This window comes from Nothoprocta perdicaria, unplaced genomic scaffold, assembly GCF_003342845.1.
Source record: "Nothoprocta perdicaria isolate Ctin4 unplaced genomic scaffold, notPer1 scaffold_16, whole genome shotgun sequence".
Classification (NCBI taxonomy): domain Eukaryota; kingdom Metazoa; phylum Chordata; class Aves; order Tinamiformes; family Tinamidae; genus Nothoprocta; species Nothoprocta perdicaria.
In genome coordinates, this window is record NW_020454760.1 from 7,208,151 (window position 1) to 7,235,465 (window position 27,315).

The window sequence follows — 27,315 nt, forward strand, 5'->3', positions numbered from 1 at the left end:
TTTCAACTTCTTTATGTCCTGTGAAGGGCATCACAGTATACAGAATCATTTTTCCCCTCAAATAGGGTTGATTAATAAAATATGGATTATCTATCCTCTCTGTTATTGGGCTGGAACTCAAACACCTGCCTTGAACTAAAACTGGGACCATAATTTCTTGTCGTGAGGGTGAGACTGAAGTCATTAGGATTGTGCCAGTGACTGTTTTCTAAAGTTTTCAGTACCTAAAAAGAAGGCAAGTGACCCAATTCTATATGTAGTCTTGGAGAGCCTGGTCCTGCCTGCACAGTCTTGCCCAGGAGAACCTGCTCCGTGGCACTAGGGAGTCTGGACAAGGGTGCTGGGCTACTGAAATGTAAAGCTGCTGCTTCCAGATTTCTTTGAGGAACAAGCTATGAGCGTCAGACTCTGGCATCTTGTTGAAGAGCTGAGGATAAGTGTCCTGTAACTAAGGAAGCAGCAATTCCAGCAAAGAAAGTGGAGATTTTGACATCACACTGTTAGAGCTGGTAATAGTTCTATTATGTTAGTAATATTCTGAAATGGTGATGCAGAATAGTGGATTTAGAGAGGAATGTAGTGATGTAGAGTTGGAAAAATAGCAAATGTTAAAAATATCACAAATACTTCTAATCAGATTCTTTTTTTTTCAGATTAACTTCTGAACTTGATAGTCTTTATTAGCTAAGTATTCCAATGTTTTTGAAGCTTTCATTAGAGTTAATTGTGACAACTGCAAAAAGAAAGAAAAAAAGGCAAAAAAAAAAGTTTCTGGCTGTTCTGTTCCAGCTGCCACTGATTCCACTGCAGTCATAGTAAATGTGTATTCTCTTTCCAGAGACCACCTTGGAGGTTGAAAGCTCAGAACTGACAGGTGATTCTGAAGGTCTTCGCTTTTGGATGTTCAAACTAAGCAAGGTTTCTCTTCTTTCTCAGAAGTATTCATCCTTGTTGTCAAAACGACATGTTCTGGTGAAAATGAAAGCCCCCCCAAATGAAAGGAACAGGTTTCTTTGGCAACCAATCTCTACCCTAATGAAATAGACTCCTGTCATTCATCCACTTGATGAGCAGAATTAAAAATACAATAATTTAGAATGGCTGACAACAACCCTCTAGAAGCAGGTCATGGAAGTGGAGTGGTGTTTATATTTCTGCAGTTCTTCTCGCAGTGAGTATATGATATGCTGGCCGGCCATCCTTCCTGTGGACACACTTTTAGAGAAGTTGCATTCTCTTCCGTTTTTTGTTTATAAGCAATTTCTAAGTTTAAACTTCCTTTATTCTAAGAACAAGTTCTACATGTGACTTTGCAGAAGGGTCTTGCAACATTGGATTTTGTCCTCACCTTTGAGAGTAGTGCCTCAGTATTGCTTGTAATGTAAAGGACCTGTTATTGGTGTACTTCAGTTAGTAGCTGTGCTTCAGGGAGGCTGCATCCCATCATTTCACTGAATGCCCTTGTTCCTGCTTTGTCACAGGATGTAGCAGGAGCTGTTAAGTATTGGGATCATATAATTCAGCACTGACCCAGCTGCTGGAAGTCCTCGAGGTATGTCAAGAGTGTTTTTGTACTGGGACTGCTCCCTTCAAGAGGGCACAGAATATTTGCATCTAGGGCAAAGAGCAACAGATGGGGTGTATATTGTAATCCTTGCACTTTGAGAGTTGCCTATAGTGTATTTGCCATGTTAATAAAGACACCGAGAAGCAGTCTTCTTCAGAAACTGGGCCATGAAATGTTTTGTGGTTCATTCTTGCTGCAGAACACACATGTCCTGTAACCTGAAAAAGAAAACCATAAATGTGGCCTCCCTTGCAAGCAGTGACCTGGCTTTGTGACTCCATCGTGCTCTCCATCATAGTGATGGATACATTTGAATCTTGGATAGACGGGCATCTCTGATGAACTTTGACAGTGCTAAAATATATGACTTTTATGAATATTATTCAGGAGCTAATGTGTTACTCCTGGCAGATAGAGATTATTGGCATCTTTTCATTCTGTAGTAATTCTAGATTGGCACTCACCTATTGAAATAGTGCTGTGAAAACAAAATAGGTGACGTGGTGATCATGATAAGCCTGTCCTTTTGGTAGCTACTGCTCATCTAGTTTTCATGGTGCTGACAATTTCTCATTTTTGATTTTGGGTAACGTTTATGGATTTTAGAAGTTGTTATCTCCATTATGCCTCTATGCAGGGAAGAATGTTTTGCTCTTTCTCTTACATATGTCACTGATTTGCAGTGGTGAAACTAGGTTAAACTGCCTCATACTGTAGGAATGAATGTTTGTAGTCTATGTGAGCTAAAGTGCGCTGACAGGAGATGTGCTTAGGCTTGGCACAGCTCACTCCTCAACCAGTTAATGGGAATGGGATGAGCTTCTCTTTGTAAGGTAGTCTTTAACTTGGAGAGTTTGGTCACACAAACACAATCTCCATGTTCCTGTTAAATACATTATCATAATACAGCTACTCTAAACTCCTACTATTAAGCAATGTAGCAATCTGATCAATATACCATTGTAAGCTATGATTTACTGCTGTTTAGCCCAGGAATTTGCAATGCAACTTGATGAGGATTTAAGCTGTGTTAATCAAATTTTGTGTTCATGAACCAGCCTGTAGGATCATGCAAAGAAAAGGTTGCTAAAATGATTTGCAACAACTTTAATTTTATAATTAATATCCTAATACAATTTATACTGTTAACAAGCCAGAACAGCACTTTAGCAGTTAAGCAGGTTAACAGTGAATTTCTTGCCAAGTATTATAAATTGGTTTAAGACAGCTGCATTTAAGTTTGTATACATATCCTCTAATTATGGAGGAATTATAAATTTAATTGTTGAAGAAAATATGAGAAAGACTATAGAATTAATTCACACTTAAAATACAGTTGCTGGTCATAAAAATGTGTCAATAAATAATAGCAGAAAAGGGGGGATTGTCACTTCCATCCTTTTTGCCATTGCCTCCCGTCCTAGCTCTGTTTTACAGTTCACTTTGCTCTTCAGGGAATGAATCAGAATGCAGCTGAAACCACACTAGCCATTACAGAGGCCCAGAAGCCTGCCAGGTAGTATCAGAATGACTTATTTTTCATGTTGGGCAAACTGGAATGAATGTAGCAGCAGTGGGAGTTTATATCTGGTCTCTGATCAGGGGATTTTGTTAGCAAAATATCTTCTGAAGAACTACCAGGTGGTTTCTGTGTAAAAAAAAAAAAAAAAAAAAAAAAAGCTTCTGTAGAAGAGTCTTAATAAATTTAACACATCTGAGAAGTGCAGAACTTCGATGGCTCTTACAAAGAAATTCTAGCTCTTCTCTTCAAGTAGTGATGACAGAACATTTCATCTAAGTGTCCTATCATACATTTTGAAACAACCCGTGCTGAGGTATGAAAAGATTGCTCATTTTTAAAACACGCTCTTTGCAGCTTCCAAAAACGAAGGTAAATTCCTCTCTAATTGCAGCGCTGCAATTTTAGATTGTTTGTAATACCTTGATTTTGTAAAGCCTGAATAGTAAGCAGATAATTCAGGGTGATATTTTCAGTTTCCTATACTTTCTTTAAAAACTGTGGAAGAAAAAAAGGAAGAGAAAGAGGTGACATATATTCATGGATCTCTTCAGTGTGCTGATCTTTTCCCGAGGATTTGTTGTCTAGCAAGTTTTTTTTGAATCAAAACATCCTATTTTTATAGACGTATCTTCAAACTCTTTATATGTTTCTCTGACTCCAGTAGAAAAACAACAATTTATTCAGTATCTACTTAAGGTGTTTTCCTGGCTAGACAGTAGTTTTTTAGATTGATTTAATCATTAGCTACAGCCACACAACAAAATTCTGCAAAGAAAAAAACTTAATAGATCTGTTATTAAGCTTTGCCTATACTGCTGATGAGAGTACCCTTGGAGGTACATTCACAAGCCCCCCTATCCACAGCCCTGGTGAGGCCACATCTGGAGACTGTGTCCAGTTCTGGGCTCCCCAGTACAAGAGGGATGTGGAGCTGCTGGAGAGAGTCCAGCGCAGGGCTACGAGGATGATCAGGGGCCTGGAACATCTGCCCTGTGAGCAAAGGCTGAGAGAGCTGGGCCTGTTCAGCCTGGAGAAGAGGAGGCTGAGGGGGGACCTGATCAGCTCCTGAAGGGAGGCAGTGAGGAGGAGGGGGCGGCCTCTTTTCAGTGGTGGACAGCGAGAGGACTAGAGGAAACGGCCACAAGCTGAGGCACCAAAAGTTCCACAGGAACTTAAGGAAACATTTCTTGACAGTGAAGGTGACAGAGCCCCTGGCACAGGCTGCCCAGAGAGGTTGTGGAGTCTCCTTCTTTGGAGATCTTTCAAACCCGCCTGGATGCAGCCCTGTGCCCCGTGCTCTGGGTGACCCTGCGTGAGCAGGAAGGTTGGACTAGATGATATCTGGAAGTTCCTTCCAACATTAAGCATTCTATGATTCTATGACATGACAAAGGAAAGTAAGAAATTCAAAGGTTTGAGGGTTTTATGGTTTTTTTTTCTTTTAAAGTTTTTTTTTCCCACATCTTACTTTAAGAAGGCAGCCCAGTTATGCGTCTGTATGTGTTAAAGCTATGGTAATACACATGCTGCATGCTACAAAACTGAGGATGTGGTCACCGTATGGAGAGTCCAGTGCAGAACCGCCCCCCTCCCCGACTGAAGGCACTCCCATGTGTCTAGAAAGGAAACCTCTCGCGTGCTTTCCTCTTGGATGAGTGACTAGGGCCATTTATGGGCACCCAGTTTTATACGACAACTGCCCTAGGTTCAATGCTTTCTTGCCACGGGGCTATCACTTTGAACGAGCTGTTGTTCCCACAATGAGGAGGTGACACCAACCCAAAATCACAGTTTCCATTGGTTGTAAGGAAAGAGAGTGTAAGTATGACATGTACATTTTATATAGGATCTGTTTTTTTGGCTGTATCTGCGGCAGATTTCTTGATGTTCTTTGGATCTGAATGCAGAGAAGCAAACACAGACGGGACAGTTACCCTCCTTAGCAGCCCATAGAAGCACTGTAATATCTTTTATTTTCAATGTAATGCAGAAGCAAAAGGTCTTGGCGTACGTTACTGTTTAGAAGATGAAATGAATTAAATTAAGTGAATGTAATTTCTGATGCCCTGTTGGTACCCTGAGCCATAAATCATTGGAGGCAAGGAGAGCATATAAAAAAAATTATATCTTGCTCTATTCTTGCTCTCTTCTCTAGGCTGTTGATTGCTGATGCATACAGAATATGGACTTAGCTGAATCCTCAATTTGACTTGACCTTTTCACCACTATTTTTTTCAACCTTATAATAACTTGGATGTTAAAAACTCAAGACAGTTTTAATACAGTAGCATTACTTAGGACTTTTTGCCATGGTGTGTTTTCAGCCTTTTCAGCATTACTTGGAGATGAAATAAAACTTAAAGCAGAAACGGACATGCATGCTGTGCAGATATTTCTATGGATAATAAAGCTTTGCATTTCTCTACTGATACCATGAAAATATTTTGCAAAGCCCTTAACAAATGCTAATGAATATGTCCCTGCACATGGAGGCTACAGTGTTTCAATTGGAGTGTCTTAAACACCAAAGTGTTTTTGGGACCTGCAATTTTTTTTTTAACCATTCTGGAATAATCAGACCTCTCTGAAAATGGTACCAGTATTCATACAAACTCTAAGCTATTGCAGAATCATTCTCCCACCAGTTTGGAGAGAAAGGCCTAACCCTATTAAGGTTAAAAGCTCCCATTCAGGGAGTGTGTATTTTATTGCTTGATTCTAGGATGGTAGCAACTGGTGCTGTGTCACTGTGGCGGGTAAGAGCTTTACAAGTGATTTCAGTGAGAGTTTTGCAATCAGTTTCTGAGGATTGCACCATTATTGCCATGGTAAGTAACTGTATGTGTTCACAGTGTAATAGTTTTTGGTGCTAGGATCTCCAGAAAGAGGACCAAAAAAAAAAAAAAAAAATGCTGATTATGCCTTTGGATGGCAAAAAGCAAGCAAAACCATGCCTAGGGACAACAGACTTAGTGAAATGTACAGTTGCTAGATAAATGAGGGCAAAATCAGAAGTGTAATATAAAGTCTCAAGTCTAGGTGCCCCAGAATAAGAGACAACTTCTAGAAAAGTTGACATCCATAATGCTAACAAGCAAAACACTTCAAGAAAGAGAGAGAGAGAAAGAGCATGAGAAAAGAATGAGAGGATGGTGAGAGAGGGAGTGTTAAAGCAGCCCTTCTGACCTCTGCAGATAAGGATCAGGTTGCATAAAGACGACCTCACATTTTAAGATGTGAGCTTGAAAACACTACATAATTCTTACTGATAACTCTTACACAGGTTTAAATATTTTCAGATGCATTACTATTTTTAAAATTACAAAATCATAGGAAAAAATATCTTGCATCAGAACTCTTTAATTCTCTCCCCTCAGTTTGATGGGGTGACCTTCTGGTCTGGCCTCTTCATGTTTCTTATGAATCTTACCCTTTTGGCTAAGCCTGCGTGTGGTGAGTTTCTTCCCAAAGAGAACTGAGCTGGACACGCAGCATGCACAACGGCACCGTCGAAGCTCTGCCAGCAACGGGAATGTGCAACAGGACCGTGTCCTCACAGCCTTCCAACCCACCGTTCTCGCTGGGAGTGTTGGTGCTCCTGGCTGTCCTCATGGTGCTGCTCGCCCTGGTCACCATCCTTGGGAACGCCTTGGTGATCCTGGCTTTCATACTGGACAGAAACCTCCGGCATCGGAGTAACTACTTCTTTCTCAATCTTGCGATTTCTGACTTTGCAGTGGGTAAGTTGCAAGGGTGGTGGCAAGCAGTGTTTGTTCCTTTGCAATGTTAGGAGAGGCTGGGGTGTGTTTTGCTGTTTGGCTTCTTCTAAGATGCGTATTTCCCAGCTGTGAGTCCAGGGGAAGGATAAGGAATGTGGAAACTTCATTAAGTGTTTTAGCAGTCTTTTATTTCCCAGAAATGCATTATCATATGATAAGCCTTCTTTGTTAGGAGTGTAAATATTTGATAATGTTTAATGTTATTGCTTCAGGAAAACAATATTAGATATAGGAATCGATTCTGAATAAGAAAGAGGGGGACTTGTTTGTGAGTAGTTTGCAGTAAAGCCTAGATGCTGAAACTGGGCAAAGTACATATTATCTGATGAGTTTTGCACACACTGTTGTTACCTTTTAGTTCATTGTACTCTGATACAATACTGAGCATCACCTAAAGTTTCTCAGTGAGGAGTGATGAATATTATTTTTAAATATTTTATTGTACGTGACTCTACCTACAATCATACCTTAGGAATATGTATTTGTATAAGTAAATAAAAACAGCAAACAATTTATAGGAAACTTGATTGTTAATGTGCATATTTTTATACATGGACACAGTTACTTTTGAAATTGTACGAGAAAAAGTACAGTTAAGATGTTATCATGATGTGCAGTTGGAGATTGATGTACTGATATTTTCCATGAAGTGTTGCATATTTCTATTAGAAATTGGTTAAATTATTGTTTAGACAGAAGAATACTTTAAAATAAGCGTGGATATTTCACAAAATCTGTATTCTGACTTACTGAATGACGAACAGATTTATTAATAATTGAAATGGTTTTCATTTTACCCTTTTAATGCTGTGTATGTCTAAAAAGGACACTGAAAGAGAAGAAGACACTGTTCTAAAGTTTTATAGCCAAAACAGCCAGCATCAGAAATTTTGTTATGTGTCAGGTTTTTGATGTTCCCATCTTCATGTTATTGAGGCTCATGATATTCTGATATCCATGAGTATCCAGATCCATGATATTCTGTACAATATATCGATGCCTTCCCCTGTATGGACAACAACTTCCTTGAGCGTGTCCCTCCCTTGCTGTGCTGCAGAGATTGCTCTCTGCTCCGTGACTGCATCCCAAGCCTCCCTGAGGAGCTCCCCTCCTCTGGGCAGCCACTGGTCTGACTCTAGAATAGCATGGACCTCTGTGTGGAAATGGTAGTACTCTGAGTGCCCACATAGGAGCTACTGAGTCAAAATATTAAATTGCAGCCAAGTCAAAATTGAGACCTGAGCCAAGGCTGGGAGAGTTGTGCAGATGCACTTCTGAATCTGCCCCTGGCCATGGCCTATTGGAGTCTCTCCTGTTTGCAAACCCTCTTCTGCCTGTCCGTGTCCTAGGAGCACAGACTTTATTGGCCCAAGCAGGTCTACCTCTGTCGCCAAGCAGTGTTATATGGTGGGCACTCAGAGAGAAAAACAAGCTGTGAACAGAAAACTCAACTGATATGATATGATATCATACAATATATGATATGTGTTATATGATATGATGATGATACCAAACTGGGAGGAGTAGCTGATAGCCCTGAGGGCTGTGCTGCCATCCAGAGGGACCTGGACAGACTGGAGGACTGGGCGGTGAGAAATCTCATGAAGTTCAGCAAGGGCAAGTGCAGGGTCCTGCACTTGGGGAGGAATAACCCTGGACACCAGTACAGATTAGGGGTGGACCTGCTGGAGAGCAGCCCCGCAGAGAGGGACCTCGGTGTCATGGTGGACGACAAGATGACCATGAGGCAGCAGTGTGCCCTGGTGGCCAAGAAGGCCAACGGGATCCTGGGGTGCATTAAGAAGAGCCTCTCCAGCAGGTCGAGGGAGGTGATCATCCCCCTCTACACAGCCCTGGTGAGGCCACATCTGGAGACTGTGTCCAGTTCTGGGCTCCCCAGTACCAGAGGGATGTGGAGCTGCTGGAGAGAGTCCAGTGCAGGGCTACGAGGATGATCAGGGGCCTGGAACATCTGCCATATGAGCAAAGGCTGAGGGAGCTGGGCCTGTTCAGCCTGGAGAAGAGAAGGCTGAGGGGGGACCTGATCAGCGTGTATAAATACCTCAAGGGAGGCAGTGAGGAGGAGGGGGCGGCCTCTTTTCAGTGGTGGCCAGCAATAGGACTAGAGGAAACGGCCACAAGCTGAGGCACCAAAAGTTCCACAGGAACTTAAGAAAACACTTCTTGACAGTGACAGAGGGTGACAGAGCCCTGGCACAGGCTGCCCAGGGAGGCTGTGGAGCCTCCTTCTTTGGAGATCTTTCAAACCCGCCTGGATGCAGCCCTGTGCCACATGCTCTGGGTGACCCTGCATGTGCAGTGGGGTTGGACTAGATGACCTCTGAGGTCCCTTCCAACCTTAAGCATTCTGTGATTCTATGATTCTATGATGGTGTCTGTCATCATGCTCACTGCACTGAGACTAGCACTGCACTGAATAAGTGGTGGCATCTAGCTCAAAAGTTGGAAGTAAACAGTTTCTCCTCGCAAAGGAAGTTATACAGCTTAGCATTGCCTAACTCCTGGCCTTCAACAACTTTTGCTTTACCTCTCTTCTTCTGGACCTAAAACATATAGCATACGACCAAAGTTCTCTCAATTTTTACTAGAGAGAATAACAAAAACTGTCACATTTTTAGAGAAATGGGAACTCTTAATATAACCCTCAGTATTTTTTGCATTAGAGAATACTATTTTGAAACACATGTAAAAAGGAAATAATCCACTTTTTTTTCTCCTATGAATGGTAAAAGGTATACTATAACCTTCTGACTGAAGGAGTAGGTATTAGCTGCTCTACAGATGCAGTGATGCCATTTTACTGCAGCACTGATGCTGTCCATTCTTAGGGCTCACTGCTTTTTGATATAACTAACTATCTTCTAAATTCTTCAGCTTAGAAGTTTTGTACTGTAACTGAGTATCTAGTATGGTCACCTAGAAATTCATTAAAATTGGCACTTTCACAGCATGTGGCTGTAAAAGCTTGAATTTAGGTAGCCATGGGTCCTGATCACTCAGGTATGTTTTCACAGCTTCATGTGTTCCCTTAAATAAAATCCTGTCAGTTCACTGCTGAAAAGTGGTCATGGGTAAGGGCATGTTATCACAAATGTTAGACACTGTATTTAATTAATCATGCAATTCTTTTTAGCTTTTTGCTAATATAACTTGAAAGATTAACATGAAGTCTCCTTTGTATTTCTCTAACAGCAAATTCTGGAGTGTTTTCAGACACCTTATCATGCTTATCTTGTGAGAGGATATAAGCATGACAGAATGCTACAGTATTTTGTAGAAGTTTCTACAGTATTTTGTAGAAACCAGTTAGTAAATTACATCAGAAGGAAAAAAAATCTTTGTGTTTGAATTTCAGTGGCTTAACATAGCACAGTGTTTACTACAGCAACCAAAGTCAGATGCTCTGTCTTTTATCAAGTAAAAATGCTGAATATGATATGCTTTCAAAAAATATTTGTTACTTGAACCTAGTACGTAATAAAGTGTTCATTGCCTGCATAAAAATACCAAGACTTCGGTGTGGAAATTCCAATCTAAATAATTTTTGTTTTTTTTTTATCAGACCATGTAAAAATGTTCCAATGCTTTCTTGAGCACTGCCTGCAGCGCTGCCTATGACATGTTCATTTGGTTTATTTCCGTAGGTGCTTTTTGTATACCTTTGTACATCCCTTATGGCCTGACGGGGAAGTGGCATTTGGGAAGAAGCCTGTGCAAGCTCTGGCTGGTTATGGACTACCTTTTGTGTACAGCTTCAGTGTTTAATATTGTCCTCATCAGCTATGACCGTTTCCTGTCAGTTACAAAAGCTGTAAGTAGAACATTTTAAATTAATTATTTATATATATATATATAAAAATAGATATTTTAATTTCTTTAAAACTATTTTTTCCCTAATATTACTAAAAGCTCAATAGCCCTTCACTGTGGTAATTAAAAGTTTGAGCTGAAATAATTCAACTTTTTGAGAACAGTGCTGGGAAAGGTTCTTTATTCTGAAAACACTAAAGTAGTATGGTACCTTATGTTTTTTTCTGAAGAAACCTTGGTGCTTCAGGCCCAATTTTTAGCAGAGAGGTTGCTATGGGTATGCCTTTTCCTAGCCTGTAAAATTTGCCTAAATATGCAAGCTTTCAAAAGCTTTGTAGAAACTTAGCAGAGGTGGGCAACTTTCAAGATTTTTTTCTTGCTTAAGCTAGATATACTAGAAATAAGATGCTTTTTATCCATTTCCTGGCTGTTGTACATGCTGTGGTACTGAAACATGGGGAAATGAGAAGGTCTTGCTTGAATTCTTAGTGAGAGCAGCTACAGGGAACCATGAGAAGCTGCCTGAGTACAGTACAGAGGAGGTGGGGGTCAAGGTGGGAATGGGGTAAGTGGTGTGGAGGACATGGGCTTTGGTTATTAAAAGACTGGTAATTAAAACTAGGTTAAGTCAAGGAGGTGTCTGGGTTTAGGATAAATTTCTAAAAGGAGAAGGGGGTATGGAGAGAGATGTGGGATGGATTGACTGGAGAATGTACAAGGAACTGCAGTACCACATAGGGTGACTGATGTGCTACCAAACAAGCACTTGAATGGAAACAAATCCTTGGAGGTGAAAACAAGAATAGAAATGCGCAGTGAAGGAGGAGGTATTGATTGAGTTTTATCATTCTCCTGCATCAGAAGATATCTTGGGAATCGGCAAGTAAATATTGACTTTCCCCATTTCTAAGCTCTTACCCGGTGTTCAGCCCAGAAGGAAAGCGAGCATCCTTTGCTGTTGTCGGTCTGTTAGCACAAATGACATGCGCTATGTGGTAGAACTGCAGCTTCTCGTTCAGAAAGTGCTGATAAGAGGCTTTATCTCTTTTTTCTTCCCAGTGTTATGATCTTCAGTTTTTGTTTATGTTTTTGTCGCTGATGCTGCCACTGCTGTTGTTTTAAAGCTGAACAATCAAGTGCAAAAACTCTTGTGTTTGAGAACTGGTAACATTGAGGAATATTAATATTGTTGCAGAATTCATTATGTGAGAAGTGTAAATTAGGAAAGAGTCTGTAACCCAACTGGGCCCATGGTCTTATGCATTGATGACAGTTTTAATGACATGATCGCTTTCTCTTTTCCTCCCCTAGCTAATTAGAATGGAGTGAATCTGGGTGTATGCAACTTAGGACTCTTATTGAAAAGATACCATGGTTCCTTATGGACTTGGGATCCTCCCCTACCTCTGTTTCAGGGCTAGCATGTGGTCAGGGGCCACTCAGACTAAACTTGTAGCAAAGCAACAATGAGCTTGCTGTTTTCTGCCTATTTAATTGAGAAGCCCTTGGTCTTATTGAAAATTCATAATTGCGGTTGATGTGAACTGGAGATCTGCTTTGAGACAATGGTGCTGTAAGATGTAAAACACTGACACTTCAGGCTATAGCTGTTTACAATATGCAATCTAAAATACAGCCTGTAACATGTCCTCATTGCTCTGTTATTCAGTAGTGAAATAGGGGCAGTGATGTGTATCATGCCTTATGCTGTGAAGAAAGCATTCAGTAATATTATGTAGCATGCAGATACCATACTAATAAATAGCACAGGAAATTCAGTGAGGAAGATAATAGTTCTAGATCTCGTAAAGCCTGAGATTACAAATATTGAACAGTGTGGAGAAAATAAAATATTGACCAGCTTCTCATTAACTGATCATCTTCTGCATTGGAAGATACAGGGGCCAAGAGCTAGAAGTATGTGTTATTCTTGCATAGGCCATCAGAAGGGCGGTATTAATTCTTACCCATCCTAAGTTTGGATGACATGATTTTAATTTTTAATATATATATTTTTAAATAGATATTTATTCATGCATAGATAGTAAGATAAATTAAGGCAATCTGGGTAGGCAAAAGACCTTCAACATTTGCAGTAGAAAAAGACCTGTTTACAAGGTAAAGTGAGTGTTAAAAATTGGATACTTCAATAGAGTAAGGACTATTAAAGCATATGTGGGATACATTTTCTTTTATGGTAGGAAGAAATAATATTAACAATTAGATTATCTATTATTTGCAGACTTTCTTGTCAAACTGTCTCATGTAAAGAACTTCTAATGTTGCCAGTGCAGGGAGGAAGTCCCATAATGGTCTTCACTCTTCGTGAAGCCTAAGGATTTCTTGAGTCATAATCTGATTATTAATATTTCTTTACTGTGGTGGTACAAAATCAAACAATATCCTTTCCCTTGGATTTACCATAGATTTCAGGATTATCATAATTTATGTGCCCTTCTCCAATCCTGAACAGTAAAGTCAATCACTGAGCTACAGTATTTCATGCCCAAGATTAACAGAATTTTTCAGGACTGTAGAGAAGCGATGAGCTTCTGGGTGTCTGGGGAACTGCAGAACCAAAAGTACTCTTGAGTAATTTATTTTTTTAAGAGCAACTTGTGCCAAAACGCTCTGTGAATGAGCGATGTGTCCTCTGCTTCCCCCAGGTGTCCTACCGAGTGCAGCAGGGAGCGGCCTCCAGCCCCGTGGTGAAGATGGCAGCCATCTGGGTCCTGGCCTTCCTGCTCTACTGCCCGGCCGTCCTCTTCTGGGAGCACGTGGCCGGCTGCAGCGTGGTGGCGGAGGACGAGTGCTACGCCGAGTTCTTCAGCAACTGGTACTTTCTCCTGTGCGCCTCCACCGTGGAGTTCTTTGTGCCGCTCGTCTCCGTCACCTACTTCAACGTGCACATCTTCCGGGACATCCAGAAGCGCCAGAGACGCGGCAGCGTGTCGGACGGCGAGCCGGCCAAGAGCGGCGGGCTGTCCTGGAGAGCTTGCCTCTTGCCAAGGCAGGGCTTGTCTTCTTCAGAAACAGAGGACAGTGTTTCGTCATTAAATAGGCCATGGAAACTTGCAGGTTCTTCTCCGACACGAACCAACTCCATAACTCTCAAAAACGATGTCTCTGCTTCTTTCCGTGCAAAATCCAGATCAAAACTGCAACGAGACAAGAAAATTGCGAAGTCTCTTGCCATAATTGTGTGCATCTTTGCCATTTGTTGGGCCCCTTACACGTTACTAATGATAATTCGTGGGGCCTGCCAAGGAACCTGTGTCCACAACTCCTTGTATGAAATAACCTTTTGGCTTTTGTGGCTCAATTCATCTTTGAATCCATTTCTCTATCCTCTCTGCCATATGAGGTTTCGAATGGCTTTTGTTAAAATATTATGTCCACAGAAGTTTGCAACATTAAGATCAGGTAACACACCTTCTTCTTAGAGATTTAAAGCAAAGGACTTACAGATAAATTTCCTCTCTTACTTGGTGCTTTTTAAAATATATTTTCAGCAGGAACATAGGAAAAGCTTTTGTTCATTGATGATATTCTTTGAGAGTGCAGCAGAGGCATGTACTTGCTCCAAATTTTTTACAATTTGTTTTCACTAGTATTGTGCCAAGATAAGAATGATCTAGTGCAAAGAAATATATAACAGCATTTTATTTGGAGTCCTTTTTGGGTTGTTAGTGGATTAGAGTCTTTCTCTCTGTCTTTCTCTTTCTTTCTCTCTTTCTTTCTCTCTCTCTTTCTTTCTTTCTTTCTTTCTTTCTCTCTCTCTCTCTCTCTCTCTCTCTCTCTCTCTCTCTCTCTCTCTCTCTCTCTCCCCCTCTCCCTCTCTCCCTCTCTCCCTCTCTCCCTCTCTCCCTCTCTTCCTCCCTCTCTTTCTCACAAATGAGACAAAACTCTTTTCTGGATATCTGCACAGATGTTCACTGAGGGAGATACCTGTTTGTGCACGTGTATAAGAGCCCATAGGCCTTATATGATGCCCACAGTGAGAAATCTGCAAGTGATTAGCATGTCTGTCCTTGTAATATAGCCCATACTTGATGTTGCAGGGCACAATACAAATAAGTTTGTATGTCTGGACCTTTTCCAGTAAATAAATATTTCCATCATAATGAAAATTAGAGATTGGTTATGGAAATAGTCACAGGGGTCAGTAGTTGTTACTTTTTATTACCAATACTACTTTTGCTTTGACAGCAGCTGCCTCTCTGGTAATGCTTTCATGATCTTAAGTAACAGATCTGTGCCCTGTTTGATTATGAAAGAATAGCCAGGCTCGAGTGCGTGTTCACACGCCTGATGAATTAACAGAGCAAGCAATAAAAGTTCATGCTGGATTTATGCTTTTGGCTGACCATGAGAGGGCAGACAATACTCTACGTGGCATAGAGCTGGCTAGTGAAAGGATGCTCCATCAAAGTGTCAGGAACAAATTTGAACTGACAAGAGTAATTTTTATCCCAGACCAGTTCTTTGTTGTGTTATTGTGACAATATGTGGTTTTTCTATGTCACTGAACCACTATCAAGTTGGATTTTTCTCTATCACTGGGTGAGAGCTGTATTCACTGTTAGAGAATGGGATTCACAGAAGTCTGTCTGAAACGAAGGCACATACACAGTTCTGAAAGGAGTAAGTAGATAAGCTGGAAAGTGCAATGGAGCTTGGTTATAACTTTTCCTACGCCAAATTTCTTGCTGATGTTGGATGTTGCAACTCACCCAGAAGGCTTTCATGGATGGGTAAGTAACAGTCACCAGTTATGTAAATGGAGAGGAGAAAAAAAAATTTCCCTTCCTCCTTTGTATATATGTAAAAATGTATAAAATATAGAAAGAAAACCAATCTAATGCAGAGAATAATGCACAGAGGCAATTTGCAAAATCTTATTTGAAATAAATATCTAATTTCAAATTGGTTGTTGAAATGTTGCAAAAGCAGAGCTTTTCTTTGTAAGCATGGTTCAAATGTATTTAAGCAGCTTAATTATAACACAAAAGTTAATGGCTTTGAGGAACTAAAATGCATTCTATTTAGAGCTTTGTGACTGAGGACTTCCTTTGCAGTTATATTTCACTATTCTTGCTGTGCTTCCTTGCCTTATATGGATAGTGTTATGCCTTGTGAGCCTGATTGCTGAGAGGAGCCTTCAGCTTCAAGAGGACTCTGATTCAGCACACCTATCTTCATTGTCATGAGTTAAGGAACTAGCACAGATTTATTCATTTTTTTTGCAAGGCTTAAAAAAAATCAGAACATTTATAGACTACTGCTGTACTACATAAATGTCTGTTGAACAGAGAAGTTGTAGGTAAGCCCAAAGTATTTGAGCTGGCTGCTTTTCTATCCCTATACTTTTGGAATAAAAATTCTTATGTAAGAGAACTGCTTGCATTTTATGAATAAAGAATGGGTTGATTACTTTGAAAAAAAAAGGCCTTCATAATTGCTGGCTAGGTAAATAGGATCCAATCTTTGAAGGATGGGAGGGGGAGCACAACATGCAGCAAATCTAAAACCACTTAGAGGGGAGTGGTGAAATTACTACAAGTCAATATTTTTGAGATTTTGTGTTGCACCTAGTGTTCACACCGTTTTGTCATGCCATTTGTTATTTGAAAAGATAGTCATGTTTTTCTAATCTGAGAAATTCTTGCTCTCCAGCACCCAGGATAAATCAAATATCTGGATACTTAATGCTCACAGCATTAAAGCTGTCTTGACCAGTGTGGTATTCTAAAAGTCTTCACTCTATCAGACAGTTTTCAGGGTCATGCTAAAATGTTTGTTCAGTATTTGTTTGTGCACCTTTAATGTACTGACACAAGTATGCTTTGTTTGCCAAACTGATTTGTAGGCAAAGTCCCCCCATCCGCTCACTTGCTCATTCGGTCACCCCTTTCACTCTTTCATTCATTGCATTCCCTTCTGTCTTTGCAGATGTCTAATTGTTAGTGTAAATACAAGGTTGGGAGTAGCCTATGAGTGTCAGTGAGGTTCATCCTGAAGCACAGTAGCCTTTTTCTGCTTTACTCTCTCAAGTCTTTAACAAACAAACAAAAATAAAACACTTGTAGAAAATGCTTTTACCTGTTATTTTGGTCAAATCTTTAGCCCCAGTGATTTTCATGTCTGTCTCCTTTATGTTAGTATTTAATTTTCATCCCCAGGGGGGAAGAAGGAGAGACTGCAGGGGTTTTTCCTACAGCCCCATCAAGAATTGTAAAAGAACTTCAGCCTTCCATTTGACCTCCCTATTTAAAAAAAAAAAAAAAAAACACAAGAGACTGACTGTCCTCTGATGACAGACTGACATCCACTGATGTCAGTGAGAATCTTTACTTACAATGGCACATCTGACATGGCTTCAAAGCAAGATTTAGAGTTATGGTTCAAAAACTCTGCACCTCTTGCATGCATTTACAATCAGCCACTTCATCATAGGATCATAGGATAGGTCAGGTAGGAAGGGACTTCAGGAGGTTTAAAGGCCCCACTGCCTGCTCCAAGCAAGTTCAGCAGTGAGATCAAGAGTCTGTCCCTTCTGGTGCTGGGATGCTGCTGCTAGGTCTGTGATCTCCTGTTATGTGGTGTGGCTATGGTCTGTGATGTGTTATCTTCACACTCCCTGAAGGTCTCTTGGAACTCTTTCACTAAGCAAAGAGAACTGTGAGACCTTGACAGTGAAGAGGGAGGCAAAGAAGACATTAAGTACTTCACCCATATCTGTATCTGCTGTCACTAGATCACCTACCACATTCAGCAGTGAGGCCACATCTTCATTATTCACCCTTTTAATACTAATGGGTGGTAGATGTTCTCTGCATGGGCCTTGACATCCTTTGCAAGTTTTCCTAGACTACGCCACAGGGTTGGATAATATTTTGAAGTTCTTCCTTGGTAGCTTGTCCCTACTTTCAACTCCTCTACACTGCCTTTTTGTATTGTTGTTCCACTACAAGCTCTCACCTGATAGGTCTACTTGTTTTCCTGAGAACTGAGATGCATAATTTTTATTTTTGGAAGATGCTGTCCTTAAAGGCCTGCAGGTTTTCTGAGCTCCTTTGCTCTTCGGAGGTGCCTCCCATGGGATCCCATCTACTAGTTTCTTGACTACATGAAATCTATTCACTTGAAGTCTGGGGTGTGTGCTCTGCTACTCTCCTTCTTCACCTCTTTAGTAACTGGATCACTGCTTAGTGATCCCCTGAGCCAAGGCTGCCACTCATTACACTACCACAGCTAGTTTCTCCTTGCTAGCCAATAGCGGATCCAGCTGTGTGCCACCTCCCAGTGGCCAACCAGTTATTGTGTCAAAAAGCTGTCACTGACACTGTTCAACAATCTTTTTGACTGCTCTTCCAGCAGATGTCATGAAGATTGAAGTCCTCCATAAGTAGTGGGGACTGTGAGCCAGACTTCCTTGACTTGCTTAAAGAGGATTTCATCCACTTGCCTTGTTAGGGTGGTCTGTGACACTCTCTCATCATAATGTCACCCATGCCACTGTCCTCTTCTCTGACCTTGTCCCACAAAATTACAATCAGGCTGTTGTCAATCTCCATGTATTCAATCTGCTCACGCACACAAAGAGAAACTCCTCTTCCTCATCTTCCCTGTCTTTATTGACATGCTTGTATGTGTCCATTGCAACATGCCAGTCATGTGAGCTGACCCACCACATCTGTCACTGCAGCAATGCTGTGACTTTGTGATGGCACACAGAGCTGTAGTTCCTCCTATTTGTTTCCCCAAGATGCCACGTTGGCCTCTGTCTCCTGCAGGGATGTCTCTAATAGCTATCACCCAGCTTTTCTTCTTGTGTGAGCACTTGGTTGAGCCTCAGCTGGCTCTGAGGCCCCATCTGCTCTTTCTCCTCCAAAGGCCACCCAGTGTTGTAGCTCTTAATTGCTCTTTACAATATATTCCCCTGTGCCCTGCAGCCTCTCACCTCCCTAGCCTATCCAAGTGCATCTTTCTGTCCTTGTTTCTTGCCCTGTGTCTTGCCATGCACCCAGCATCACAGCCTCAGTCTGAAAAGAACGGTTGTAGCCTTGCTGTGGTGCTGGGGAGCTGTGGGCATGAATCATGGTCTGCCACTTGGTCTGTTGCTCTTACCAGAATAACCTAAATGATGAGGAGGAAGGGATGGACCTCCTCACACTTGCAAAGGGCTAAGAGTTTGGCATTTTGTGGAGGAGAAGATTGCTTGAAATTACTTGCAAAGGATTAAATAGGCTAAGCCTACGAGGTCCTCTAAAGCACAGGTATTTGGTTTTCTGTACTCGAGGCTACACTTGTGTTTTAATTAGTTTGAGTTCAGAAGACGTTGATGATACTTGATCTGTGTATAAGCCTGAATTTTAGATGCTCTTAATCAGCAGCATTAAGAAATATACATCTCTGTTTTTAACTTAATTCACATAATTCAGTTTGAGGTATAACAGCAGGTGCAACAATGCCTACGTTTTACAGAAAAAGGTATATATAGTCTGAATCCAGTTGACCACTAGGGAAGTGAAAATGAATTCTGGTTTTAGCTTCAAGAGAATTCAGTGTGCAAAAATGCTTGCATAACACTAATATGCAAACTGCTTGTCTTTTAATAGAGTTGTTTTCCGACTTTTCAACCAAAGTAGATAAAGATCAGCTCTTTCAAGAGAGAAAGAGATAATTGACTTTAAAACTGTACATGTAGTGCTGCTTATGGGGAGTCTTTCACAGGTTTTCTTTTCAGACAAAAGGATACCTGCAAATCAAGGAAAATTAACAAGTCCAGATGTAATAGCCTAGAATTATTGAAATCTTTTATTTTGATACTGTGATTTATTTTTGATGTTTCTATATTTAGCCCATACTGAACCTCCATCTTTTGGCTAAGCCTATGAGAAGTGAGTTTCTTCCCGGAGCGAACTGAGCTGGACACGCAGCATGCACAACGGCACCGCCGAAGCTCTGCCAGCAACGGGAATGTGCAACAGGACCGTGTCCTCACAGCCTTCCAACCCACCGTTCTCGCTGGGAGTGTTGGTGCTCCTGGCTGTCCTCATGGTGCTGCTCGCCCTGGTCACCATCCTTGGGAACGCCTTGGTGATCCTGGCTTTCATACTGGACAGAAACCTCCGGCATCGGAGTAACTACTTCTTTCTCAATCTTGCGATTTCTGACTTTGCAGTGGGTAAGTTGCAAGGGTGGTGGCAAGCAGTGTTTGTTCCTTCGCAATGTTAGGAGAGGCTGGGGTGTGTTTTGCTGCTTGGCTTCTTCTAAGATATGTATTTCCCAGCTGTGAGTCCAGGGGAAGGATAAGAAATGTGGAAACTTCATTAAATGTTTTAGCAGTCCTTCATTTCCAAAAATGCATTATAATGAGGAATACATCTGTTGTTGTATAAATATTTTTAATGTTACTGCTTCAGAAAATAAGGAGCAACCACTGTATGTGAATACTGACTCAAAGAAGGGTTGTATGCTACGAGTTTTGGTTTACCTCTGCTCCTCCTTTTAAATTACCCACTGCAGGCTCAGAACATCCTCGTATTTGACAGTGTAACTATATTCCTATACAGCTGTGTTACATCAAAGTAAATAAATTAATTCTCTACATAGTACTGATGGCTTATTATAGTATTATACTACAGCAAAAGTGCTCTACCATATGTTCTTTTTACTGGATGCACCGTGGGGGCAAACTTTGGGCAGCCAGATTGTCCTGCTGGCAGAGGCAGTCTGCTCCACTGTTTTCCTTATTAGTCTCCTTTCCCCATAGTGTCATTGCAGAAGTATGTGAGTGTTGCCCATGGATGAACAGTGAAGCCAGCAGCAGTGGGCGATGGCAGGTCAGGAGGAGAGTGGTGGGAATGGTGAGCACCCCTCTGGAGTTCAAGCCAGCAACCAATGCAGCAGAGAAAGCTTCGTGCCCGCATCATTCAGAGGTAGATATCCTAACATCTAGGAGACAAGTTAGGTTCCTAAACAAGTACAAAAGTGCTAGATACTGATTTTTAGAGGTTTTTTTTTTTTTTTAATGAAGTCTGCCTGGCTCTTTTGATGTAGCTGCTTCGGTATAGGAATGCTGAATCCTAGATCATACGAAATGAGGTAGTGATTGCATTTTGAGAAGTATTAGAAAAATATTCCTGCATTATCTTGAGTTGAGGCCACCAAATTGAGAAGGTCTTTTTAATGCACCCCAGAGGTTGGACTAGATGATCTCTAAAGGCCCCTTCCAACCTTAAGGATACTGTGATTCTGGGGTGCATTGAGTGTCTCCAGCAGGTTGAGAGAGGTGATTGTTCCCCTCTGCATAGCCCTGGTAAGGCCACATCCAGAGCACTGCATCCAGTTCTGGGCTCCCCAGGACAAGAGGGATGTGGAGCTGCTGGAGAGAGTCCAGCGCAGGGCTACGAGGATGATCAGGGGCCTGGAGCATCTGCCCTGTGAGCAAAGGCTGATGGAGCTGGGTCTGTTCAGCCTGGAGAAGAGAAGGCTGAGGGGGACCTGATCAGCGTGTATAAAAACCTCAAGGGAGGCAGTGAGGAGGAGGGGGCGGCCTCTTTTCAGTGCTGGACAGCGATAGGACTAGAGGAAATGGCCACAAATTGAGGCAGCAAATGTTCCACAAGAACTTAAGGAAAAATTTCTTGACAGTGAGGGTGACAGAGCCCCTGGCACAGGCTGCCCAGAGAGGTTGTGGAGTCTCCTTCTCTGGAGATCTTTCAAACCCGCTTGGATGCAGCCCTGTGCCCCGTGCTCTAGGTGACCCTGTGTGTGCAAGGAGGTTGGACTAGATGACCTCTAGAAGTCCCTTCTCAACTTAAGGATTCTATGATTCTATGAAATTGGTATTTTGACATGCAAGTGCTTCTCTTTCGGGTGGTCACAGAGAGCAGTATTCATTAAACCACAAGGAGGGATGTAGCACCCTCACTGATCTGCACTACTTCTAGCAATGTATTTTCTTCACAACTGCCTGTCTCTCTCAGTGCTGAGTAGTGGTGCACATGAGTTTTGCCTCTAAGACTGCTTCATTTATGTAATTTTTAGCAGTCTCGAGTTCTGAGGATCACTCCATGGGGCAGAAACTAAATGATGCCTTTGCTGAAACATTTGTTTTCCTGCTCTCTACACGCAGTTGGCTAGAACTGCCACTCCATTGCTCATGTCTTCTGGAAAAGCCTGTTTCTCCTCATATTTTACAATTTAATCACGAAAATTTAAACCCTAATTTCTATACCAGTTCTTACTTGTAGCTTTTGCCTCATGGAGTCTTAAGTTAGCCAAGAGGAGATGTTGGTGCAGGTATTTTGTTGGTCGATCACCTCAATCTGGTGACCTTTTTCTCTGAGACCAGTCAGAAAATGCTTTATTTTCTGAAACTGCTGTAGTATTATTTTTAATGTCTTAGGGATCTGGAATCTTTCCAGACAGTGTGACTCATGTCTTTTGCATCCTCTTATTATTAAAAGTGAGAATAATTTCAAATACAGAAGCCTGCTTCTTTTACTATAGTTATATCTATAGCTAAAATCAGAGATTACTTTGGACATGGTATCACATATTGTTTGATCACATTGAAGTTGGTGAGAACAGTAGCTGTTATCAGCAACTCTGAAAAAATGAGTATTTTGTAGAGGAGTGACGCTGCTTGTATTTCAAGTGTGTATTAAGTACATTAAGATGAGCTGTTAATATTGAAAGTGCTGCATGCTGGCAGCTGCAATAGCAGCCATTGCTATCAGCTCCTTGCCCCAAAACAGTTATGTTCAGTGGGTCACATCAGCCTGAGTATGTTCAGTAAATCTTAAGATCTTGCCATCTGCAGCTGACATAGTGAAAATATTAATCCAAAAAGTTTGCAGTGGATCTTGAAGTTCCATAGTGTTCTGTATTTGTCCCTAGTGGGGCAGCTATTTCAGGCATGGAGCATCAGATATTTTTGAAAGAATATTTGTGGTGATAAAATTACATGATGAGAAAGAAGTTATTAAATTGCTAGCTTAAAAATAAAACACAGAGAGGACTTGCTTATGAAAAGAGTTCGCTGGAAGCCAGTGTTCTGGTATCCTGTCTAAAGGCAACTCCCTACTTCAGCTTTATTTGCATTGTAAGAAGCTGTTACAAAACTAACAAGTGTGCTAGCAAATTAGGAATGATTAGTGAAGCCTTTTCTTCACTTATAGCAAGAGAATTTCTGGTTCCTGATAAATGGAGAAAGGAGAAATTATTGGTAAATGCTCTTGGTAGCAACATACAAACTTTTTACATTTGCAAACAACTACAGCATATTGCAGCAAAATGAAACATCTGATTCCAGATAGATTCTGGGGAATTTTCGTATTACTTTTTTTTTTTTGTTCTTTTCTCTGTGTTTAACACCTCCTTAATTGCAAGAATTTTAGTCTTTATTTATCAATCTTCCTCCGTGCAGCAAATACTGACTTGTTTCTCTCATTGCCTAAAGTTTTTTGTTTTTTTGTTCCCTGGCCTTTTGGGTGAAAGCTAAACACAGTAATCCAAAAAAAAAAAAAAAAAAAAAAAAAAAAAAAAATCAGAATGATTTAACATGATTTAACACATTGCTGATGGAAAGTTTTGTGTATCTGTTGCAGCTACTCCATCTTTGGCAGGTTTCTAGACAACATATATAGTCTTCAGTATATTTTTGCTACCTTAGAAATGCTAACAAATCTCACATTAATAAGCAACATTAGCAACATTTGTAGATGTGTTTGGGGGAAAAGTCTAACACAGATGAAGATTGTAGGATATACAGTAACAAGGTTACTTCTCTAAGCATAACCACAATGCATACATCCTGGGCACAGATTACATATCTTTAGTGTCTACAAAGTTGGTTAGACTGCAGTTTTCTTCTTCAGCAGATCTTTCTCTGCTGATTTGTCTTAAGCTTACTCCTAACATTTGGGATACACAAATTCTCTGAGACCTAGTATGTAGAAAGTCATCACCAGATTTCACGAGTATTTAAATATTATATAAATTACTTGCTAGTATAAATTATTGGTATCTTACTAGTTTTTTTTTTTTAATAAATATCAAAATACTGACTCTCTGCTTCCAGGAGCACCATTTACAATTGTGACTTTAACAACTGCATTTTATCTTTATTGTTGGTCTTCACAGGTGCATTCTGCATGCCTCTGTACATCCCTTATAGCTTAACAGGGAAATGGCAACTGGGAAGAAGTGTCTGCAAGTTCTGGCTTCTTATGGACTATCTTCTCTGCACGGCTTCAGTATTTAACATAGTTCTGATCAGCTATGACCGTTTCCTGTCTGTTACTAAAGCTGTAAGTACCCTGTTTACGGTGTCTTTGAGTTTTTTCTCAAGAATGTGGGATGTGGACCTTGCTAGGTCAGATCTTGATATTAGTGATACACCTGTTGCTGTATTAATGAGCATAGGTGCAAATTTACTCAAGACAAAAGCTCTCAAAACTGTGCTTGCATGTGGAAATTGCTATATTACTGCAGGTAAATGAGGTGAATATTCTGCACTCGAGGCCAGAGCCAGTGCATCAGCTCTTTTCTCCCTGTTTTTGCTATGGGCTGCCGTTGTGCTACTAGGAAAAACGGAGGGGTGAAGAAGGCAGAGGAGGAATCTGGCAATAAACGGGCTAAGGAAAGAGGAAGTTGGAAGTAAACTGTGGATGCCTAAAATTAGGCATGAGAGAAATAATCACTGGTGACAGGGCAGTGATGTGAAGGACACTGGGGATATGCAAGAATTAACTCAGTATGTAGAACAGAACCCAAAGCTTCAGATACTTGCTGCATTTCTGTTTTCTGCAGAGAGCCCTGTGTGCTTTATGGCCTAGTTCATGTCAAGGATGGAGGTCAACTTTTCTGGCCAGTAATTCTGTTAGCTGAGGTGGTAGTGAAATATATGGGATAGACAAAGGTTCCAGCTCTTTGATAATTTATAAGCATGTCAATATGATGTCTTATGTTACATTTCAGCATTTTAAAAACTATTAGCATTATTATACATTCTTTTTATAAATTATTATTATTTTCTCTTATTTATTTCAAGGAAAAAATCTGGGAAACTAAACACCTGAACGTTGTACATTTAGGAAACATTACTTTGGAAAGGCAAAGTCTCAACACTTACAAAGGGCCAAATTAAAAGTACGTGTGAAAATTCAACTAAGACCGATGGATACCTATATGATAGTCTTTAATGACATTCATAAATATATATCAGTGTGTGTGTATGTATATATATTTAACTGGATTAACTTTGCTCCCAGAGTTATAGATTCTTCCTAATATCCTGTCAAAAGGATTGAACAGGGCATGAGAGCTATAAAATATTTGCCTCTCCTAAATTGTATAGTGAAAAATATGTACTGGGCCAGGAGCTGGGGGAGAGAGGAAGAAAAAGGATGATTTCATGGCTTTGTCAGCTAAGGACTGCAGAACTGCAGTCCTCCTTCTCTGGGGGTCTTCCAAACCTGCCTGGATGCCGCCCTGTGCCACGTGCTCTGGGTGTCCCTGCTGGAGCAGGAAGGCTGGACTAGATGATCTCTAGCGGTCTCTTCCAACCTTGAACATTCTGTGATTCTGTGAACTGCAGTCCATTCCTAGCTCTTCATGATTTATGTGGTAAATGCATTTTTTCAAAGGTGTTTGTTAAATATATTTGGCACACTTTCTGTCAATTATTTTTACATATACAGTCCCATTTCCTTGTAAAATGCTGTCAAAAGACAGTGTGGTTGTCAGGAAATGGGAATCATGCACCAAGCAACTATAAAATGCTAATTACTCTGGTGAGTCAGACTGCAGATGTCTCTAACAAAGCACCACAAATTAAGAGATGCTTCTGACACTGACGGACAATCGTGTTTCATTGCCTGGACCAGGACCCTAACACTGTTGCATTAACCTGTCGATAGACATTCCTATGCTATGTCAACATCAATAAATTAAACATAACTTGGGTCATTCGTGGGAGAGCTTCAGCTGTTCAGCATAGCCACAGCTCTACATTACCAGACAGTATACCTGCTCCTTTGCTGGTATTTTTGTGGCTTCCAAGCAGTTCTCTAAAGGTATGATGTTCTTCCTTGCTTCCCCCAGGTGTCCTACCGAGTGCAGCAGGGAGCGGCCTCCAGCCCCGTGGTGAAGATGGCAGCCATCTGGGTCCTGGCCTTCCTGCTCTACTGCCCGGCCGTCCTCTTCTGGGAGCACGTGGCCGGCTGCAGCGTGGTGGCGGAGGACGAGTGCTACGCCGAGTTCTTCAGCAACTGGTACTTCCTCCTGTGCGCCTCCACCGTGGAGTTCTTTGTGCCGCTCGTCTCCGTCACCTACTTCAACGTGCACATCTTCCGGGACATCCAGAAGCGCCAGAGACGCGGCAGCGTGTCGGACGGCGAGCCGGCCAAGAGCGGCGGGCTGTCCTGGAGAGCTTGCCTCTTGCCAAGGCAGGGCTTGTCTTCTTCAGAAACAGAGGACAGTGTTTCTTCCTCTATGAGGCCAAAGAAAGAGTCTTTGGTAACTGAAAGTACACTGCCATCCAGAGGTAATTCTGTAACCCCAGAGAATGACCTATCTGCTTCTTTTTGTGCAAAAACCAGATCAAAACTACAGCGAGACAAGAAAATTGCGAAGTCTCTTGCCATAATTGTGTGCATCTTTGCCATTTGTTGGGCCCCTTACACGTTACTAATGATAATTCGTGGGGCCTGCCAAGGAACCTGTGTCCACAACTCCTTGTATGAAATAACCTTTTGGCTTTTGTGGCTCAATTCATCTTTGAATCCATTTCTCTACCCTCTCTGTCATGTTAAATTTCGAATGGCTTTCACAAAAATATTATGTCCACAGAAGTTTGCAACATTAAGATCAAGCTCTTTTTAGAAGGAAAAATAAATACATATTTACAGCTGAAGAGCAATTGTAGCTGTACTGAATGAAGAATACAAATGGCCAGGGTTGGTAAGCAGAGGTGATATCTCTCAGCAGATTAATCTCAGCATTTCCTATTCAAAGCTATTATAGAAACCAAGGCCAGGTCCATAAGGAAGAGCCTGCTGATCATAGTGGGAATTGTATCTGCTACTGAATAACCCAACACTTCAGAATACAGTCCTCTTGGATCCCATCTGATTGTGCCTCGCTCTACAAGAGCATTAGCCCAGCTGGTAATGGTTGGGGATTAAACCATCCCATGCAAGAACATACCTTCTCTGTGAAGGAGCTGGGCTCTCATCAGAGAGAGTCATCAGCTTTTCCTGAGTTTGTACAGTTACAGAGAGGAGAAATTCCTCTGCTGCCCACCCAGTAGGACATGTGTGTAGCGGGCAGAGTTGTGCCAACACTTTGTAGCTCTTCCAGGTCTTTGCCTGACTCCCAATGAAACAGAAACCCACACTGTGGGTAATACAGGCCTTGCAGGCGTTTCTTGTTTCCAACTATAGCATAATGCATGAAGACCAGTGCAACTTCAAACAGGAGCAAAACCCCATCCAGTTCAGTAGCGAAGCAATTGCAATAGCCAAGCATAGCCAAGCAATTTTTTTCAATTCAAATAACTGAGAAACAGTTATTTGAAAATAGTTTAGCCCATTTCTTCTCCT

The 27,315-nt window shown here is 41.3% G+C and overlaps 2 protein-coding genes across 2 annotated transcripts; both read left to right on the forward strand.

The window, feature by feature from the left end:
* The first annotated feature begins 4,473 nt into the window (after positions 1 to 4,473).
* On the forward strand, positions 4,474 to 14,142 carry LOC112944134 (histamine H3 receptor-like). The gene is made up of 4 exons (XM_026035509.1): positions 4,474 to 4,486; positions 6,548 to 6,829; positions 10,534 to 10,700; positions 13,366 to 14,142. The coding sequence occupies exons 1-4, from the start codon at positions 4,474 to 4,476 to the stop codon at positions 14,140 to 14,142; spliced, it is 1,239 nt and encodes a 412-aa protein (XP_025891294.1).
* Positions 14,143 to 19,612: 5,470 nt separating this feature from the next.
* Positions 19,613 to 26,755, forward strand: LOC112944088 (histamine H3 receptor-like). Its single transcript, XM_026035445.1, has 3 exons — positions 19,613 to 19,889; positions 23,855 to 24,021; positions 25,817 to 26,755. Exons 1-3 carry the CDS (start codon positions 19,643 to 19,645, stop codon positions 26,594 to 26,596), a joined length of 1,194 nt encoding a protein of 397 aa, XP_025891230.1. The 5' UTR covers positions 19,613 to 19,642; the 3' UTR covers positions 26,597 to 26,755.
* Positions 26,756 to 27,315: the final 560 nt, after the last annotated feature.

Bases quoted from the DNA above. Each gene is read 5' to 3' on its own strand.
- LOC112944134 (XM_026035509.1), top strand. The intron at 6,830-10,533 runs GTAAGTTGCAAG...TTATTTCCGTAG, and splicing joins GATTTCTGACTTTGCAGTGG to GTGCTTTTTGTATACCTTTG. The intron at 10,701-13,365 runs GTAAGTAGAACA...TGCTTCCCCCAG, and splicing joins TCCTGTCAGTTACAAAAGCT to GTGTCCTACCGAGTGCAGCA.
- LOC112944088 (XM_026035445.1), top strand. From the start codon at position 19,643: ATGCACAACGGCACCGCCGAAGCTCTGCCAGCAACGGGAATGTGCAAC. The intron at 19,890-23,854 runs GTAAGTTGCAAG...TGGTCTTCACAG, and splicing joins GATTTCTGACTTTGCAGTGG to GTGCATTCTGCATGCCTCTG. The intron at 24,022-25,816 runs GTAAGTACCCTG...TGCTTCCCCCAG, and splicing joins TCCTGTCTGTTACTAAAGCT to GTGTCCTACCGAGTGCAGCA.